The 21,485-nt window shown below is 45.9% G+C and overlaps 1 protein-coding gene across 3 annotated transcripts; it reads left to right on the top strand.

The window, feature by feature from the left end:
• The first annotated feature begins 342 nt into the window (after positions 1-342).
• On the top strand, positions 343-2,259 carry HELT (helt bHLH transcription factor). 3 transcript variants are annotated; one of them, XM_032109355.1, is made up of 4 exons: positions 343-677; positions 1,046-1,150; positions 1,296-1,392; positions 1,519-2,259. In XM_032109355.1, the coding sequence occupies exons 1-4, from the start codon at positions 651-653 to the stop codon at positions 2,010-2,012; spliced, it is 723 nt and encodes a 240-aa protein (XP_031965246.1). In that variant the 5' UTR covers positions 343-650; the 3' UTR covers positions 2,013-2,259. The 3 variants fall into 3 exon arrangements, with proteins under 3 accessions (XP_031965246.1, XP_031965245.1, XP_031965247.1); XM_032109354.1 differs by having other exon boundaries at positions 1,516-2,259; XM_032109356.1 differs by lacking the exon at positions 343-677 and adding an exon at positions 705-931 and having other exon boundaries at positions 1,516-2,259.
• The last annotated feature ends 19,226 nt before the right edge of the window (positions 2,260-21,485 follow it).

The following is a 21,485-nucleotide window of genomic DNA, read 5'->3' as shown; positions in this document are numbered from 1 at the left end:
GGGTGTCCCCGGCGCATAAAGCGGTGTAAACAAAAAAATCCTCGCTGCCATCTCTTATAAAGATGGACGTGTCACCAAGTCGTGTGAGAAAAGCCTGAGAACAAACGGGGCCACTCCGTCTCCAAGGGTTCTCCCTTGAACTGGGCGGAACAGCCTATTAAGGGCTTACTTAATTACTTTAATGACTCTGGACAGGCTTTAAAATGCAGTCAGCGCCGGGGCTAAGGGGAGGGGTAGGAGGTGCCGGGGATTTGCAGGCTGGCGGCGGGGATAGGGCCGGGGATGCGGCGAGCGGGGCGCAGGGCGCGATACCGCGCCCTGCGCCCCGCTCGCCGCATCCCCGGCCCCATCCTCGCCGCTATTGTGGGACCGTCACGTGTGTCCCCGAGGTCCACGTGGGGCGACACAGCTGGGCCGCCCCCGGCTGCGTGGACGGGGTCGAGGAGGGGGAGAAAGGAAGAAGAGAGAAGAAAAAAAAGCCCCTCATCCCCTCGCCCCCTTCCACCCTGATCTTTAATGCATACATTCCCTCGGCGCCGCTCGCCCCTAATCCTATGGGATCAGCGGGCCCGTGGAGGCCCCCCGGGGTCCCCCCCAAGATGTGATGGCTTTATAAGGCGCCCGGAGAGAGAGGGGATGCAGTGCCCACCATGGCCTCCAAGCTCAAGGAGCGGAGGGTGAGTCGCCGCCCGCCTTGCGCGCACGGGTCTGCGGGGCCGCCAAGCGGACCTGGACCTGAGCCCTTCGCCGCCTTTCCCTTCGAAAAGCCCCCCCACAAAAAGCAACCACACCACTCTCACAAAAACAAGCCTGCCCTGCCAGGGCCGTCCGCGCAGTCGGGGAACCACCAGGGTGGTGCGGAGAGGACCGGCCGCCGGAGCATCATCCTTCCCGAGGCCGCGTCGCGCCCGGCACCGCTGCTCGAAGCGGGGTGGGGATTGGCTTCCCTGGAAGGGTCGAGACCAGGGCCGGGGGCGGCTGTCCCGGCGAGACTGGATCCGACTGCTTTCTTCTCCCCCACTAACGCGCCCCATATGTTTTGCAGAGGACGCCGGTTTCCCACAAAGTGATTGAGAAGCGGAGGAGGGACCGCATCAACCGCTGCCTCACCGAGCTGGGGAAGACGGTGCCCATGGCTCTGGCCAAGCAGGTAGGCGGGGGGAGCAGCCCCTACGCCCTTTTCTCCCCGGTGCACCGCGATATCCCCTCCGATACGGCGGGGTTAGGGGGCGGCCCGGCGGAACGCAGAGCAGTCTCAGGGGAGAGGTGATGCCCACCTGCCGTGCCCTTTACAGAGTTCGGGGAAGCTGGAGAAAGCGGAGATCCTGGAGATGACGGTGCAGTACCTGCGGGCCCTGCACTCGGCGGACTTTCCCCGCGGCCGGGAGAAGGGTAGGTGGGCGGGAGCGGCCTCACGCGGCCCCCGCCGGGTCACTCGCGGCTTGGGGGCGGCTTTCCCCCCTCCTGTCCCGGCCAGACCCTGAGGAGCTCGACTCCCTTCCCTTTCCTTTCCAGCAGAGCTGCTCTCCGAGTTCGCCAATTACTTCCACTATGGCTATCACGAGTGCATGAAGAACCTGGTCCACTACCTGACAACAGTGGAGAGGATGGAGACCAAAGACACCAAGTACGCCCGCATCCTGGCCTTTCTCCAGTCCAAAGCGCGCTTCGTCACTGAGCCTCTCTTCACCTCCCTGGGCTCCCTCCCGGAGCCGGACTTTTCCTACCAACTGCATCCTGGGCCCGAGTGCCCCGGGCACGTCCACAGTCCCGCCGAGGGCGTGCTCCAGCCGCCCTCGGGGGGGCCATTCCCCTGGCACGGCGCCGCCCGCAGCCCCTCCCTGCCGTACCACCTGCCCAGCGCCGCCGTACCCCTCGCCAGCCCCGGCCAGCAGCGCAGCACCTTCCTCTCATCCGTGCAGGGGTTGGACCGCCACTACCTCAACCTCCTCGGCCATTCCCACCCCAACGCCTTCGGGCTGCCCCCGGGCCAGCACCCCTCCATGCTATAGAGACTCGTGCCGCCTGAAAAAAATCCTATTTACGACCGTGGACACTGCGGGTTACACCCGGGCGCACGGGGAGGCTGCCAGGGGATGGGAGATGGGCGGGGTCCCGGAGGGCGAGAAGCCCCCGGGGGCCCAGATCTACCCCGGCCGCCCTCGCCGAGGGCATGAAGCTGCCCCCACTCGCTCGTCTTCCCACCTCCGGGTGCGGTGCCTGTACAAGTGATGCCTTGGAATAAACGTTTATACCCGCCGCTCCTTTTTGTTTCCGTGAGGGAGCTACCTCGTTTGGCGGTGGGAGTCTCCCCACGCATCCACCCAGGGCAAAAAACCCACGAGAGAGACGCAGTCAGCGAGGGCCAGGGAGGTTGCTGCACGCACCGGCCGTGGCTGGCGCTTCGGGCAGGCGGGGCAGGGCGTGACGGGCCGGGTGTCGGTGCCGCCCGGTTTCTGCTCCCAGGCCGTCACCGGAGGCCGGGAAGGAGTCCCGGTGTGGTCCGGAGGTGGCGGATGCCCCACTCCCCCCGCAAACCCCGCGGGTGCTGCCCTCCCTCGGGCCCGTGGAGGGGTACTCCAGGGGCACGTGTCCGAACGGCACAGGCATCTCCCGTGTGCTTTGCCAGAGAATTTCTCTGCGGCGCAGTTTGTTCCGAGGAGGATGAATAATGGTGAAGGCGCAGGACGGGGCCAGGAGGGCAGGCGGCCGCCGCGGAGGTGCGGGCGCCGAGAATAAAACCAGTGGAAGCTCCGGGAGCGAGTCCTTCCAGCCTCGCCGCCGGCGCGGAACCGCGGCACGGCTCCCTCCCGACGGGGCAACTCCAGCCCCGCCTGAACCAAGCATCCCGGGTGTCTCCATAGCCTCAGGAAGCAGGGCAGCCTGGGTATGCCCGGCGAGGCCGGAGCCGTCGAGGGATAAATTAACTTATTCCAGTTGGGTGGGGAGGCTTTGAGGAGATTTGACCTGGGCTGTTTGCCCAGGTCGCGGAATGGGCTGACCCGCAATTTGTAAACCAACCCGACCCTTTATTCAGAGACAGACAAAAAGATCTTCCTTACAATGAGTAAAAAGTGGAATGTGTATCTTCCATTTAACCTGTAAATACAGGAAAACCTCCTATCCCAGATTAGTGGGGAAGAGGTCACATGGCAGGATGATTGCGAGGAGCCAGCTAGAGAGGGGAGAAAAACACCCCCATTTCCTCGGGACACCTTTAGGATGGTAAATCCAGAGAGAACCCTGCTTTTGGTCAGTGTACACAGAACAATATGGACTCAGCCAAACACATTCAGCAGCAGGAATGGCTGGTGCCTATTATGAAAACACATGTCCAACACTCATTTTTACCAGCACTGGGTGCAGAATATGGACAAAATGCTACATGACTTTTATTCTGTTTGCATTAAGTTCTTGTGATCCTGCTTTGTCACTGAAGCATTAAGGATATGGCATTTTCCTGAAAATATAAATATATTCAGCATTTTGGTCCCTGTTAACCAAATTAAACAAAACTTTCCTTTGCTAAGTAGATTTTCTCTCCGGGATTAGCAGAGGGCCACCATGGTCAAAAATGGGGTCATTTACATATAATTTTGCAAACTCGCACTGGTCCATGACAGTCTTTGTCTCTCCAACGTTGCTATCCTGGATTTTTTTTCTTTTTTTTTTTCTCTTTTCATTTTCATTTAGCTGTGGAGGATAAACCCCTCTTTGGCTTTACAATGACTTAGGATAAAAGTCTTCCCTCCCTCCACTCTTTCAGGGCTCTGAGCTCACCCCCCTGCTTTTGGCCCCAAAATTATTTTGGAATTTGCTAAAGTCAGCTGTACCAGGCATGGGAGCTGAGCTGTTTTCCCAGCTCAAATCCATACCTGTGTGCCATGCTCTGTGCCCACAGGTGGATCTGCATAGGCAATGGGGCATAGAGCTCCCTTGGGACAGATATCCCCTGTCTTTTGACAGAGGTTCAGCTCATCTGTCCTTATTTTATTTCACTTCACATTTCTGTGCCTATAGGACAGAGACTTTTAGCATGTTTTCCCCTTGGATTTATTTTAGCTCTGCCATAAGCATCATCTTCCAACTTTGGTGGGAGCAGGTAGGAGCTGGATGTCACCTGTTTTGGGCCTGTTAAAGGCTGTACCTGGGCCCACGTGGGGTGCCTGTCTGGGCTGGCAATGCTCATCATCTGGCATAGGAGTGCCATTTACTGGTGTTCGGCAGCAACTACCACAGGAAATGAACGAGGGGGGTTGTTCCTGAAAATAAACTACTTTAATTCCCAAAGCCCCCAAAATACTAGATTCTGTACTATGCACCTGCTTGGCTAAAAATCTTAATTGTGAATGATTTGCCCTATCATGTCATATTCCTTTCCTTCAGCTAGCATCTTTCTCCTCCTTATACTTTCACATCTCTTTTGCCACAGTTTGCCTAGCCTTCCTTTCACATGCCTTTCATGTCATCTTTTCCACCTCTTCTCCTTGCTATCTGAATTCTTCCCTTTTCCTCACACTTTCCATGTCCTACATCTACTGCAATTCTTCTCACTCCAGAAAACAGTTGTACAGCATGGTCACATCTCAGTAATTTCTTTATGTTGAGAGCAAGTAATCAGGTTGGGATCAAAGGACAGCAAAATTTGAGTTTACAGTTCTGCATCTGATACTGACTCTCTCTTGCTATTTACTCAGACAGTAGAAGAGTTTATGTTGATCTTTGTAACACTGCATTTTTGAGAACATCTCCAACTCCCTAATTTATCTCAAGGATTTATTTGCATTATTATTTAAATAAAACATCATCAATTAGATCAAAGAGACATAAGTAGCCTGTGCATAAACTTTCCATCTTAACGCTTTATGTTTTCAGTAGGTAACAGGCAAAGCCTGGAAGGAAATTCTACTGTCTCACTTTTACTATTTAAATAAGTAAAGAATGTTTATGCACTTTGAGCACATACAACACAGATCAGAACTCTTCTTTCTTCCCATGGTTTTGCACCAGTCTGAACTCATTATTCAAAGACCTGGGGGCTTTGCTGGTAGTGCCACACTGGAGTTTTCAACCTTGGAAAAAGAGCTGATGCCACTGAACAAAGTCCCCAAATTCAGGACTGCTGGGACCCTCCCCCTGCCATGGGGTCCTGGGAGAGGGGCCCTGGGGGAGAGGCATGGGGTTTCCCTAGCCCCTGGTCAACCTCGTTCCCCATTGGTTGTTTTGTGTTCCCCTGGGCGGGCAAGGACCCTCGGGTCCCATGATTGCCACAGTTCCTCAGCAGAGCTCCGGCCATGTGGCTGGGAAAATAAACATCTCTGAAACATCTATCAAGAATCTGTCCATAGATATTTCTTTTCCACGGGCCTTGTTGTTTGATACGCGTGTTGCAGTTTCCCCACTGTAACAAATGGTGGATAATGCGGGCAGAACTATCTCCGATCCCTAAGGACAGCGACTGATTTGTGAGTAAACTCTGGATTTCTCTTCTTATTTTTGTTTTGCTGTTCCATCTCTAAATTATGGAGGAACCGTGGAAAGACTCTTGGCTCTCAGAGCCGCACATGGACATTTATCTTAAACTTGAAAAGATTCTTGAACAACAATTCGTAAATTTTAGCTTAATTCAAGTTCAAAAGGAACTGAAACATTTCCTTTCATGGTTGTTTAAGAACTTTTTCTATGTTTCTTGGGATTTAACTCTTACCAAAGACTTTTGGAACACCGTTTGGACACAGGTAATTTCTGAGTCAAAATATATCCCGATGGAAGAATATTTTCGTGAATATTGTTTAATTACTGAGACTGTTGAGCAATGTCAGATGTGTCTTGGTGAAGGGAAGCATGCCTCAGGGACCGTGTGACCACGGACACATGCACCAAGCGCTCTGCGAGCAGCAGCGAGGCACTTCCCGCGCGCGGGCGGAGCGACGCGAGCCGCAGTGTCGGTGGCGGAGCGAGGAGCGGCGGGAGCGGCGGGACCGGCGGTGCCCGCACGGCCGCGTGCAGCGCGTGGTGGAGCGAGTCCCGTGAACACCCGACCGAGAGGGGCGGCGCGTGGGCAGCGGCTGGTGGCGGTGGAGCGGAGCCGCACCCAGCCGAGACGCGTGCTGGAGCAGGGCGGGGGGGGGGTCATTGTTCGGGGGCCCAGCCGAGATGTGGGCGCAGCCCCAGGCATCGGCAGCGAAGCTGAGAGCAGAGGAGACGGCACGCGGGGAGCTGAGCGGCGCAGCCCGGCCCGGCCTGCGTGGCCCCGAATGCGACCTCGGGAAGAACGCGCAGGCACCAGCAGCCCCGGCGGCCCCGGCAGCACTGACAGCTCCAATGCGGGAGTGAGTGAAAACGAAAGAGAAAGCAAAAACGCAGCGAGACAGAAAACAGCAGCCACTCGGAAAAAGGAAAAAATCACTGTAGCTAAGGTTTTAGGAATAGTAAAATGGTATAATGTTAAACAACATTAGGTTTTATAACAAGATGTGACAACCAGCAAGACATATTAGTTCATAGAACTGCTATTAAAAAGAATAACCCTGAAAAATGCATCCCAAGCTTGGGAGATGGAGAGGTGGTGGAGTTCAAAATTGTGCAAGGTAGAAAAGGGTTACAAGCAGCAGAGGTCACTGGGCCTGAGGGTGTTTCTGTAAAAGGCAGTATATATGCTAAAAATCGTAATCATGTTAGACAGTATCTCCATTATAAGCCCCCCCTACAGTCTCCCTTTCCTAATCCCACCTTTCCCTTTTACCCTATATCCTATTACCCCCAGTGTATTCCCAATCCATTTTTTCACCCATGGTTTCCCTCACAAAACCATGCCTTTGCCAATTGTTTCCCCAAAAATCCCTTTCTAATGCTGAGTGGGGGATGAAGAGGGGGAGGGAAGAAATTAACTATTGTTGTTTAGAGTTCCAACAAGTACAAATGGAAGAAACCCTCTCCTGCCTCAGTTTCCCCTCAAAGCATGCTCGGCAAATCTTGTCTCCCTTCTGTCAGACTTAAGATGTTCCAGAGAATCTGTTTGGACATTTAAAGACTCAGGAGGGTGGCTTGTTTTGTTTTGAAACTGTCCTTGTTATCTCATGTTTATCCAGTTGTTTTCAATGTTAAGTTTAAATCTCTTTTTGTTAAAAATAAACGGGTGAAATGTTGGAGTCCCTTCCCCCCTGCCATGTGGTTCTGGGAGAGGGGCCCTGAGGGGAGACACGGGGTTTCCCTGCCCCTGCTCAGCCTCGTTCCCCATTGGTTGGTTTGTGTTCCCCTGGGCGGGCAAGGACCCTCGGGTCCCATGATTGCCTCAGTTCCTCGGCAGAGCCCCGGCCATGCGGCTGGAGAAATAAACATCTCTCTGAAACATCTACCAAGAATCTGTCCATATATATTTCTTTTCCACGGGCCTTGTTGTTTGATACGTGTGTTGCAGTTTCCCCACTGTAACACAGGACAACACAGTCATTCTTGGGGCATCTTATCAATCAGGTCAGTAGCTAACTAGAGAAGAGTATTTTTATTGTGCGTTGGGTCAGTGGGCCCAGTGCAGCACTGGACCACAAACAGTTGCATCAGCACATCTATAGGAACTGAGCCATGAGTTTGAAAGAAGCACCTGAGGGAAAGAGGAGAAACTGCACCAACGAAGGCTCTTAATTACAGATCTGTTCCAGTAGGGATGCACACAATAATTGGCTTCCTAGTAGTATGGATATGATCCCTTTCCCATGGTGAAGATCCTGCCAGTTTGTAAGTCTTGCAGTCCCGCTGCTCCATGGAATGCTGCTGCTATTCCTCAGGCCCAAAGGTACCCCCGGGTAACCTGCACGATTTGACCAGGATCGTGCCAGAAGTGCTTAGGAGAGCAGAGGGTCTTAGGTGCCAGGGTACAATGATCACCCCAATCAGATAAGCTTCTTGCCCTTCTACCACATTCTTGGACAGAGTTAAATAGTGCCTAGAAGCCCAGGGGGATTGTTTTTCCATTGTAAAGTGAATCAAGTATAAGGAGGAGGAAACCTTCTGTTTGCCTGTGGAACAGTCTGTGTATTAGACACATGCTACTGAAGCAGCTGCAGGCTTGCCCAGCAACCCTTTTGCAAAGGCAGACTTTTGGAAAGAAACTCTCCAGCCAACAGTTTCCTGTTTGCTGAGATGTAGCATCTGATCTCACAGATTTGCCTCCTGCCTTGGTGAGTCTCACATCATCATGTTTATTTCTAGCAAACTTCCCCGCATAGCACATAAAGGCTGTTTTAGGAAAAGAACACTGAATTCTTTTGAAGAGAAAAGTGGTTATGGAAAGAAGTATAAAAAAAGGCATTTTAATATGTATGTAAGGTTAAAACTCAGATACCTACCCACATAACATACTGCATATAGAGTGGCATATTAAAACAAATAAAACTCATTTTAAAAGATGAGAAAAAGCAACATTGAAAACTATTGGATGAAACATCACATGGGAAGAAAGAGTAGTATTTTGGAAGATTCAAACTCAGAATAGTATATTCAACTTAGGAAACAGATTGTTTAACATTCATCTTCAAGCTACAGCAACTGAACTGTGCATTATGCTTCATCAGTAGTAATACAATTAATTAGGCTGAAAACCCCCACTTTTGCTAACAAGAAATCTAAACTTTAGCATGTATGCTCTGAAAAGTTAAAGGCAATTTAAGTTTTAATTACTGTAAGAATACACCACCTCCAAGTGCAGTCCTAGTCTACATAATCATTGTGTAATTTGAAAAATGAGGTCCTTCAAACAAGGGAGTCCTTCAAGGCAACAGGGAATTCATTACAGGGTCTGCGACTCAGTTCTTATGCTTTTGGTGAACATTATGAAGTTCTTTTTACCCCTGCTGAGGGCTTAATCCTGAGCATGTAGAAGGATTTACACCAGCTCACCCTGCAGTACTTTATTTAGAGAATCTCGGTCTCCTACTGGCTTTGTGGAAACCAGGTGGTGCCTGAGCTCTGAGCTCCTCTCCGTCTCTTGTGAATTCCAGCACCAAAATTATGTTTTTAGTCCCATAAAGGGTGCAGGTACTTAGAGTAGGGCGCAGTCCAACTGGAACCCTTAGGAGCAGGATCACAGCAGAAAGTGCCTTCACTGTGATTCAACAGCCTTTGCCTCCATCTCCCTGCCCTTAGTTCCCAGCCTGAGGCTTAGACATTCTTCTAGGAAGTTGAAGTCTCAAGGATGAATGCTAAAAACTCTGTTCCTCTTTGGGGGCACCTTCTCATAACCACTCTGCCCTTACAAAGCAATTTCTGTGTTCTTTGAAGGAACCACTGTGCCCTGGTTCAACCTTTCAAAGGAGACATTAGATGGTAGTCTGCCAGGGGAGGGTTTGATCACAAGATATCAACTTGAAGGAGATGTTCAGTTTCGAGTCACAAGCAGGAGGCTGTGACATGGTTTCAGTGGTTTCTCAGTGCTAGGGAGGAATAGAGACTGTGGCTTTTGCACTTCCCTTCATTCTCCTCCTCTGGAGGTACATGGGATCATGTGTATACCATTGTGTACTACACACGTGTTACAGGCCCTTTTCCACAGCACACCTGGATTCGGTTTAGTTTTTCTCAGTAATTCCTAGTCTGGTTTGCTTGCTACTTGTTTAAATGTGGCTTTATTAGATCCTCATAGCTTCCCATGCATGCTACATCAGTGCTGTTCCAGGGGAAGACATCAGCCTTTAAAGGTCAGTCTTTTATGACTAAGATATAGGATTGGTCTTTTTTACTTTTCCCCTCAAACAGAAATCTCCTTTAATGTATCCTAGGGCAACCTCACGGTTTGATATATCTGATAGGTTTTTGATTCACCTGTACAACCCTACTCACTACAAGAGGTGACACCACAATAGCTGAGAGTAAAGATTCGGGTATTGAGTTTTTCTCCTAAAGGTGGTAGTATGGAAATAATTTACCCTTACTATCAAATTGCTGGGGTTTCAGGACTGGGATCTGTAGAAGGAACAATAACTACAAAACTTATTGAACAAACCCCACATGGCTTCAAACTGAGAAAAGCGTAAGAGGGATCACTGAGAACAGATTACAAAATTTCAAGAAGCTCAGGAAACCCTGAGACAGTATGTATCCCAAACAACACAATTATGTATTGGAATGTTCTAAGGGAATCAATTTAACACAAGTCTTTCATATTCCACTACAAAATGCCTTTTTATCATAGGATGTAATAATAATTTTTCTATGCCAAAACCTTTTTTTTCATACAATACATTCTCCTCTCTTCAAGAAATGAGAAAAAACGACTCTTGGATTTTTATTACTGAAATAATTGCAATAATTATTGCTGTAATAATTGTAATTGTAATTATTACTGTAAATTTTCTTTGATGTCTGGAAAAGGCAAGAAAGTAATTGGGAAAAAAGTATGAGCAAGAGTACATAATTTACTGCATAATGTCAAAACCTGCTAGACAGCAAAGATCTAGGAAAACTAGTACAATTATGATGAAGGTACCACTTTTTACAAGTCACCATCTGCAGAAAAGAGAGTATGTTAAAGCAAACAAGAGTCTCCTACATGCTTGTTACCTGTGTGCATGTACTGTACATATATCCTTAGCTAGTGCAGGTGGCTAAGTTTCCTGGACATCCATGAAGCTATAGCTGCTTCCACAAGAAGAAGACACGGTGGAGTTGCATCATCAGAGAGCTTGCCAAATAGGTTAGTGATACCTATTTCAGTGGCTCCTCATGCTCATTTTATTAGTTCTATTATGCAGTCACATGTTTATAAAGATGCATGGGAAGAAAATAACCTAATCTTGTCTTAAACACACAATTATGCTGATCATGAAAGTGAAGTCATGTACAGAACAGGTCCTTCTCCCTCTGGTACTCAGTGCATGAAATATTCCTCCAAGAAAAAACTCTGCAACTAGGCACAACAATCTACATTTAAAGGAAAGGCCAACCTCCACCTGTGTGCATATGGAGGAGCTAATCCAGCTCTAAAAGGTCAAATGATCTTTTCATGGTGAGGAGGTTCCAAGCAGCAACATGGCATGCTGTTCTTTGCCAAATACTACATCTTCTCAAAACCTATTTGCAACTCGCCATGCTGCATCTTTGTATCTTCTTTCCAGGAGATTAATATAGAATCATAGAATGATTTGGGTTGGAAAGGACGTTAAAGATCATCTAGTTCCAACCTCCCTGTCATGTGCAGGGACACTTTCCACTAGACCAGATTGCTCAGACTTCCAGCCATCCTGGCCTTGAAGACCTCCGGGGATGGGGCATCCACAACTTTTCTGGGCAATCTGTCTCGGTGCCTCACCACCCTCTCATTTCTTCCAAATATCCAATCTAAACCTACTTTTAGTTTGAAGCCATTCCCCCTTGTCCTGTCACCACATGCTCTTGTAAATAGTCTATCTCTTTCTTGTAGGGTCCCTTCAGGTACTGAATGGCCACTATTAGGTCACCCCAAAGCCTTCCCTTTCCCAGGCTGAAAAATACCAATTCTCACCCTTTCCCCATAGGAAAGGTGCTCCATTTCTCTAACTAACTTGGTGGCCCCCTGTGGATACAAAAATGCTAGTAGCAAGGATTTTCTTGCTATTTTCTAAGTCCGTGAGAGACTTTCCTCTCTCACAGAAGACGTAGCAGAGTTATATAAACAACCAAACACCTGCAACCTTGAGAAGTCTTGTTTATAGTATAGTAGAAAAATATTTTGACAATGGATGTTTTAGGATTTTAGCCAATCACCCCCAAGGGGTGGCTGATCTTTGGGTGTCGGGGTCTCCTCTCCCCGCCGTGTAGCCCTGGGAGAGGGGCCCTGAGGGCACAGACACGGGGCTTCCCTGCCCCTGCTCAGCCTCGTTCCCATTGGTTGGTTTGTGTTCCCTGCGCGGGCAGAAGGACCCTCGGGTCCCGTGACTGGAACAGTTCCTCGGCAGAGCCCCGGCCATGCGGCTGGAGAAATAAACATCTCTGAAACAGCTATCAAGAATCTGTCTGTCCATAGATATTTCCTTTCCATGGGATTCCTGGTTTGATATATGTATGTTGCAGTATCCCCACTGCAACATTTGTCCAATTAGACTATGAAGAAAAAAAGTCTATAAAAGAGTTTGTAAAATAATTAAATAAATCAATCTTGCTGCACAATTCCTGCCTGTTGGATCTTCTCTCCTCCTCCTCCCTATGGCTGCGGGACACAGTGATACATCCTAGGGCCTAGGCCTGCGGTAATAGCCCCCCTCTAGACTCGCTCCAACAGGTTCATCTCCTTCCTGTGCTAAGGACCCCTGAACTGGATGTAGCACTCCAGGTGGTGTCTCACCAGAGCGGAGTAGAGGAGCGGAATTTTCCTTGATTTTCTTAGTCTCTTATATGTTACATACAGTTAGCAACTGTGTTACAGTCAGCTTTGCTTTATACTCCCAGAAAGAGCTTCCACCACCCCTTCACAAAGCAACTTACACTACTGGATATGACAAGCAACAAGTAGGTAAAAGATGTGCATCCCTAGGAGAAGTGAATGACATAGCTAGAAGGACAGGCAACTGGAAGAACACAAATGCTGTTCTGCTAGTCATGGGAATATTCTATGCTAATTTATAGCAGTTTTGCAAAGGGGTTTTTGGGCTGTATTTGGCCAGCTTTTTATGAAGCTCTTCCAAAGAAGATTTATAATCAATTTGCTTTTTCAGATTAAGATCAAATAGAGAGAGAGAATGCTAAACTTCTTCCTGTTTTAGCAGGAAGTTATAGGGATTTTGAGACTGGAGTTCTGGAACAGAGAGGCAACTCCTGCTGCCAGCATCCAGCTTCCTAAAGGCCTTTCAAAACGTTTTCCAGGCATTGTAACTGCAAACAGTAAAAACCAAACATTTCTTTATTTCAGAAAAACTACAGCAATTTGGCAGGGCACAGAACACCTTTGAGCATCCAACCATAGCTGGCCAGGATATAAGATGAGGACATATTATGTTTTAGGTCCACAAATGCATAGGCAGAGTGCTGGCAGGTTTCATTCCTTACCAGACTAAAATACAAGGATGGGATGGGACCAGTTGGACTTTTTCATTCATATACTTGGAAAAATTACTTTGTCATAAAACAAGACCATACCGCAAAGGGAAAATCTTTTCAGTGGTCTGATGATAGAAGAACATACTGAAATTTATGACTACCTGGCATAAAACTGTTAGCTGTCTCAAAGATAAAGGTCTAAGAATGAATTAATCATTCTAAGCAATCTTTCTAGTCAAGTGGGATAAACAGGCACCTCCAGAGGATAATTTATCAAACTGATTTTATTTTCTCCCTTAAAAAATAAGTAGATTTTCCTTGGAATATATATCTTTCCCCTTTGAATTTTGAGGGAATGTAGGATCAACAGGTCAGATTCAGATATACAAGTAGGGGAAAAATCAGGGCAGCTGAATCCCACCCTCATTGTTGCCTGGCAAGTAGCCTAATTTATCTGCTCAGGTATTTCAAAGGGGCTAGACATCTCCATGCCAAAATATTGCATTTAATTAAAAAAAAGATCCCATTTTTTGTGTGCCTGTTACACAGTCAGAAAGTGTAACAAGTCCAGCCACTGAACTGAAACAGCTGGTGAAAAATCCCAGGTGACAAGTATTTTTGACATACTAGTTGCATGTACTGCAGAACAGGTGGAAAGAATTTTATGTGGGGAAGAATGGGTTATTTACCATTTCCCTCCAGCAAGCACTGTTTCAAACAAAATTGCCAGCCATCCACTGATGGCCAGTGTCCTTTCTGCACAATTTGGCTGTCAAAAAGTCAAGCTCAGAAGCCTGAGCCCCTCCATGGCCTTGGTTTAGCTCCAAAATGTCTGCATAATTACAGCCATGTTATTCCCCTGTCACCTTTGCCACCATGAAGCAAAGGGCTTCAATAACTCTATCTGTAAAACATCTACAGGTAAAATAAGAAAATCTATATTCCTAAGCACATGCATACTCAGGGAGAATTTTGCCACTGCTTTAAATGGAAATAAATTCTCCTCTCCTCTCCTCTCCTCTCCTCTCCTCTCCTCTCCTCTCCTCTCCTCTCCTCTCCTCTCCTCTCCTCTCCTCTCCTCTCCTCTCCTCTCCTCTCCTCTCCTCTCCTCTCCTCTCCTCTCCTCTCCTCTCCTCTCCTCTCCTCTCCTCTCCTCTCCTCTCCTCTCCTCTCCTCTCCTCTCCTCTCCTCTCCTCTCCTCTCCTCTCCTCTCCTCTCCTCTCCTCTCCTCTCCTCTCCTCTCCTCTCCTCTCCTCTCCTCTCCTCTTGTTTTTCTTTCCTTCATTACAGTCACTGAAATTTCACCAGCTCTGGCTGCTAACATAAGTGAAGAGAATAATGCTGCGTTCTCATAAGCATATTTAGGAATTGGCATCTCATTACAAATAGATTCATCATAGCATAGCCAATCTTTAAACCCATCTTTAGAAAAAGAATGTATTACTTAGAATTCATCAGCAACCAGTTTTGATGCTGAAGCTTGTGCTTTGTGCATTTTAGAAAGAAAGATTATGCTTAGACAAGGTGCTATTTTGATGCTGAACCCCTCACTCATCCAGTTTCTTTCCATTTTTGGAGCAGTGCAACATGTTAGAACACAGTTTCACAATCACCATTTTTTCCCTACTGAAAAAAATGATACTTGCCCACATGTGATCACCAGCATGTCAGAATCACAGCTGAGCTTCTTCATAATCTTAAATTATTGGCTCCTTTTCAGAGTAGACAATGCTTGGCATTGGAAAAATATGCAGAGCTCAAGGAGTAGCCAAATGTCTCACAAAGTCCTGAAAACCCAACGTGATGCCCCTATAACTAGATTTCCAGGGCTATTTCAGACTGGTTGTCAAACCTTCCCTCCATACGCTAAAAGAATGTGTCATGATTGTAATCCGACTTTGAACAGAATGTAATGACACTAAATTATAGAATCATGAAATATCCTGAATTGGAAGGGACCTACAAGGATCATCAAAGTCCATCTCCTGGCCCCGCATCAGGACAGCCCCAACAATACATAATGACTATTTTGAAGAAAAATAGGAAGTCATTCTAATTGTTAGCCAGATAACTGTGTACTTACCCAGTAAACTCCCAGCAAATCATTGATGACTTCAGAAATTTTTCTAAGGACCATAGTTAACATGCTAACAGACACCAGACTGCTAAATGGTGCTTGCTCAGATAGAAAATCCCATGAATGAGGGATAATAATGGATCTTCAGGGATGTCACCAATCATCATGGTTCTGCCTTATTGTTACCATGATTTCCAGGGCTGTATTGTCTTACTACTTCAGCATAAGATACACGGTCTCCTGAGGGAGACACTGAGAGTTAACTTCATCTCAATCTTCAAACTCCTTCTTTATCACTGCATAGTGTTTATTCAGTAAGCTTAAAATGCTCCTGCACAGCTTGAGGCAGAAAAACAAACCAATGCAAAAAAACTGTCAAAGAGACTTCCTGTTACCATGCTGATACAATTTCTCCTTGTGGGTTGTCTTCTGGTGCCTTCAGAGGCCTCTACAGATTCAACATATCACAATATCACAATTTTTGTATGGTCCCAATGATATATTCCAGGACCCACTATAATCCTGAAGTTTTCCAGGAGATGAGATGAACCAGTTGACAGATTAGAAAGAGCAAGCAGGACCCTATTGACAGAGGACCCCAAGTCAAGATTAACTAGATGATCTTTAATGTCCCTTTCAAACTAAACTGCTTCATGATTCCATGATTACTGCCAGGTTGCAGTCCAAAATTCCTCTCTAATTTCTCATTTCTCCTTGTTTCTGCCATTCTTCAGACCATAATGTAACTACTACTTTGTACTGTGGAGTAGATCACATACTTTCCATGCTATTTGACACTATATCCAACTAATCACTGCTCAAAATTTATGACAGTGGAAAAATAATGCAGATTATGCATTGTTGATAATGCAGTGTTGACCCTGCAAGGATTTGCTCATAAGCTCAGCCTAATGCACATGGCTTCCCTTACTTTACCGAGTGCTGCCTTGTTGGAATTGTAAAAGGAGAGGACCCGGCTCTGGCAGGGGGAGAGATGCAGTCCAAGCCAATATGGTTGATAAGTGCAAAACTCCATTTATTAGCAATCCAAAGGCACTTATATAGTACACCAGCTTGTTAACTCCTAAGTGGCTTAAAGCTTATCAAAGCACATTTCTACTTCTACATAATTGGACTTACATTGGCAAGCTTCCTGGTCAGTACATCTTATCTGCACAGCTGCACATCCTCCAAACTCCCTTTTTCTTCTCAGGCTTGTTTCTCACACCAGTGCTTTCTCATGGAGGCAGTTTCTCACACAAACCTTTGCTTGCAGGCCTATTGCTTGTACAGCTCTTTTTTAGATCCCATAATTCTATCAATGATCCATGCCCCGGATCCTTTAATAATTGCAACACTGCCTCATTGAGATTTCAGAGGAGCCACATTGTAGAGCAAAACTAGATTGAGGTAAAGTATTGATATCACAGAGATATCATAGGAGCTGGCAGGTCTGGAAAAAAATAGTGGTCATAATGATACATTCTTCCAACTTAACAAGGACAATATCCCTGAAAATCGCCAGGACAAAGATTAATTTCCACAAAACTGCCACCCTGCATGCTTGGAAGTAGGACCTCAGCTGTAGCCCTGAGCTTTTCTACTGAATTTTAACCCAGAGCAATCATAGTCAGTTGTAACCCAGTGGAAGACAAGCTGTTCTTCAGGACCAAAAGAAGTAGCATTGCAGAAGCAAGACACCTCTTTTTCTGCACCTGCCTGGGTTATCTCCTACCTACATTTTTCAGATCTGCTTATTTTCCTTCTATTTCTGTGCATCATTCTCCTCTTTAGACTCAGATCCCAGCCTGAACAGAGGTCTCTCATCAAAGACACTAGGCAGCCTTTTTACAAAAGAGAAACAATCAGTTTGCTTCTAACTCTTTTTTCAATCATGAGGTCTCTCCCTAACAAAATACCAGAGCCTAGGCAAGTGAGCAACATTCATTACTGTAATACCTGCCAGTACTACTTCCAGTGATTTTAATTCTTAAAAGGTAACCACAGGTGGGGTGTTGCTGGGCAGCACTGTTTAAGCACGACAGATCAGATGTTGTTCTGATTTATAACTTCTGACAGCTCAAGTGAATGCAGGAGCTGGCAGCTTTGCACCTCTGAAGGGCAAGATGCCCAGATATAACGTGTTGGCAAGCATGCCTGCCTTTCCACCCACCCCCTGTGCGAGCGTGCCTTCCCAGTGCCGCAGCACCACAAAGCTGGTGCAAAGCAGCTTTTAGAAAGACGAAGCACCTCCAGGTGGTTAAGGGCACGGAGCTGACGCAAATGTCTGTGGTGGGCATAACCACGGTCCGGCAGGGTTAAAAGCGAGGCTATCCAAATTCATCCAAGACCTGCAAATCTCGAAACACGTAAATCTTACATGCGTCAGATAAAGAAGCCAGAAAGAAAGGTGCCCCCTAATGAGTTTTTTTTGCGCTTGGGTGAGCGAAAGGGCTGCTTCAGGAGGCTAATAACTGAAAACCTTGCAGGCTTTTGTCCGGAGAAATGGCAGGCACTTTCCATCCCTTTGAAAAAAAGAAGGCCTTTCGGAGTCTTCACGAGAGATGTGGATTTTAAGGGCGACCTTAGGTCATACAGAACTAATCAAGCGAAAACAATAAGAAAATTAGACTGACAGTCAGCAAGTATCTGAGGACTTTATCAAAAAGAATTAGGAATGGACAAATTCACTGGGAGCAAAGGATCAGATCTGCAAGGTGGCATTGTGTGGTGGGATTAAATTATTTATTCATTGTTAATTTATTTATTTATGTATGTGCAAATGACCTAGCTGCTGCAGGTGCTGAGGAGTTTCTGAAAAGGCCCAGTTTTAGAGCCAAGGCTAGAATATTGGTCCATTTAACTCATTCTTTTCCTTAAGGCGATCAAACAGTGACTTTTATCTAGGAGATAGAGGAGGAAAACCATATGTGTACTGGGAATGATGCGGGGTCTGAGCAGCACTAAGTACCCAAGTATTCCAGTCTCATTCAAGAATGCTGTGCAGTTTAATGTCCAGCAAATTAGCAAATGAATGCTTATGTCAATATGTGAAAAATCCCTAGTTGGTTTAAACAGATAAAAAGCCTCTTGGGAAATGGCAGAAAATGCAGGCTTTCTCTCCTTGTCTTTTTTAAAGAAAGAAAGAGAAACAGTACTTATTACATTTTCCCCAGAATTACAAAAAGTTGCAGAAAACACCAACAACCTACATGGATGCTGGCTGGATCTTACGCGTACACGAAATTTTTCCAATGCTGCTACTGGAAAAATACAAGAATCTTTTGCACTCTTTGAATCACATATTTACTATTCAGAAGGAAACAGTTAAAATCTGGGACAGTTACAGAGCCTGTAAGATGCCACCCTGCTTCTCCTCTCTTAAAGGTACAGGACATCAAAAGCCCTGGAGAGGGTCTGTCTTTACATTTTTCCCTGATTTATAAATTCTGCCTTGAAGATAAAATCCACAAACACCTCTCATTTCTTTCTTCTCTACATTTAACCATTTATAGGAAAGGGTAAATTGTCATTTCATGTTTCCCTTGACCCAGCAGAGCAAAGCCACAGTGGGGACTCTGTGTATGACATGACCCTGGGGAAAAAAGGAACACGAGATCTCAGCACGGGGGTTGGAGGCAAGAAGTCACACATATCGAAAATGACAGCGTCACATCAGTTAATGCCATGTGATAAGGGAGTCCTGCTGGGGTTTATGTCCTTCTGCAGAGATACACTTGTAGGTTGGCTGGTAAGGAAGATTTTTTTACTAACTCCAGAAAGGGGTTGTAGATATTTGGTCAGGAAAGATCATAATGGATTATCTTTCTTCAAGACAAGCATCAGCCATGCTGGCGATCATAAAACTGCCCCATGAGACAGGCAATCTTGGAATCAGACAGGCAAGGTTTCTGCACTTCTGCTTTGCACACGGTATTTCCCTCTTCTTGGCCATATTTAGGCCCTCTTCTCAAAACCAGTCTTCATCATGTCATATTGCGGGAAGGGCTACTAAAGAGAAAAATAGAGGGCATTTTAAAGAAGAAGTGTCTTTAATATTATTAAATTTAACACATTAACTCAGATTAGAAGTTCAATGAGCCAATTTTTCAAGCCGTGCAAAATAGAAACAACACAGGCCATGTAGAAAGTCTGCTTCCTCCGTAGAGTGATAAAGTCCTTCTGTCTCCCTTGAACGTAATGTGTGAGTATGAATTCAGTGATGACGAATGCCAGCATGTCACTAATACACTACCACTTGCCTTCTGCAGCCCACTGAGAGCTGTGACACACAGTAAGCAGGGTGCCTGCTGACCTATGTCCTTAGTCTATCAGCTGTCAGGGTGCCTTTTAAAATGGCAAGAGCCAAAAGCAGGGTTAAATAGCACTGAGAGTTCAGCAGTGTCAGGAATAAGCAGCACAGGCCAGGTCTCTTCTTGGTCATTATTTCAAATGGATTGAGTCCCAGCTTATAAGATAAATACTTACTAGCAGTATGCTAGGGCATGATCTAGTGTTATGACTGAATTTCTTGTCCCCAAGACTATCCAATTCACCTCTGTGTTGTCTCTGACTTCAGCTATATTGACAATGTTTCACAGCTTTATCTCATGGGCAAACTTCATCGCTACCTCCCTACTTTTGGTGTCACAGTCATTAGATAAAATATTAGTATTTCCATTAGTATTATTAATATTGGAAGTAGAATACTTTCAGTATTATGTTCTAATTTTTCCACCTTTGGTGTGGTGTTCACTTTCCAAATTGCGTGGAATAAAAATTCCTTTTTTGCTGCTAATAAGATGTTTTGCTTAATGTCTTACTGATGTTTTACACAAGAGAGTCAAACTGGCCATGAGTCCTTCTTCTGTTGGAGAAACAAGCTGGCTACCTACATAAATGGAAAGAGCTGCCTCAAGCCAGAATGGAAATATGACCTTCTGCAGGCCAGGCTCATGCAGGACCAAAGGGAGGACAAAGGAAAAGGTGACTTAAAGTGTCCCAGCACTCACCAGTACAGTTTGCTCAGGTTTGCCCAGGAGACCTTCCCCTTTGCTCTATTCATGTGCTATTGCCACCATACAGTAATGTTTTCTGGTAGCTGGTAGGCCAGACTGCCTCATGGAGCAGCAGTACAGTAGATGACAAAGACACTAGGTTCATAGGGTTAATAAATGAAATATGACCAAACTAAAGCAGGGAGACCTTGCTGCTTCTGGAGCTCTGCACAGTGAAATGGGCAAGGAGTTGAATTCACACAACCCCAAAAGAAGATTCTTCCAGGAACCACAGGACTCTGAAGCTTAGCCTTGAACAGGATCCCATCAACTAGTGTCACTGTTGTCATTAACTACCAAGTTGTACTGGATGTGGTTGCAAATTACAGGATATAAAATTATCAGAGGTTTTCATAGCCTTTCATGTAGAGTACAAGACTGAACGGAAAGTATAGATCTCATACTGCTTACTATTATTAAATTTTGGCTTCTCTAACATCTTGTGTTTGTTTCAGTGTCCTGTTGTTAAAAGAACTCTTCCCCTGCTAAGCTCAGAGTTAGTATGGCTCTGCTCTAATACCATCTTTTCATTGTCCTGAAGGATATGTGCAGGCCCAGTTTCTGCTCCTGTTTTCATGTATGTAAATCAGAGACCTGAGCAACTATTGCTTTTGTATTTAAGATGTATCAACTACTATTTTATTATTGTTGTTATTGTTATTGTTATTGTTATCGTTATTATTCTGCCATTGGTTTAAGATGTCGACCCACAGAGCCATTCTGCCTATATCTTCTCGGCACCATCCCAGTTCAGGCAGCCAAGGTGTTGAAATCCCTTGCATCTTCACAACACTGAAGGTAAAGGATGGTACCAAAGATATTCTCAGCTGGATTTTACACTAGCCCTCAAGGAAGAATCACTTCTAAGTGAGACAAACAAGAATATTACGTTACCTTTCCAATGAAAATTTTGTCTCCTTGAAAAAAAGCTTTTCCAAACAGATCCACAGATTTTACTGAAAAAACAAAGATTTCTTCTTAATAAGAAGCAGACAAAGTCCATTTGAACATATGATAACTATTGTTTTAGCATTTTTCAGCATAAAGACTAAAGGTAAAGAGGGAAAAATGCACAAGATCATAAAAAGATGTGCAAAAGTAGAACAGATCAGAGCTGAACAGATAGTTTGCATTAATAAATACATCAGTAAGTGACCCAAAGAACCCTCTTTAGAGAATAGGAACTCTGACTTGGCTGATCAGACATTCAGCAACACAATGACTAAGGTGGCAAGTGCAATGCAAATCTGTCCTTTGGGATCTGGTCTGTGATGACGGCTGCTACCACACAAGTGTTTTCAAGATCCCTTTATATTTTCCCTACCACTCAAAATGTGCAAGTT

The sequence above is a fragment of the Corvus moneduloides genome, chromosome 5, assembly GCF_009650955.1.
Source record: "Corvus moneduloides isolate bCorMon1 chromosome 5, bCorMon1.pri, whole genome shotgun sequence".
Classification (NCBI taxonomy): Eukaryota; Metazoa; Chordata; class Aves; order Passeriformes; family Corvidae; genus Corvus; species Corvus moneduloides.
The sequence above is the reverse complement of the archived record's forward strand: the minus strand, read 5'-3'. Positions and strand labels throughout refer to the sequence as shown.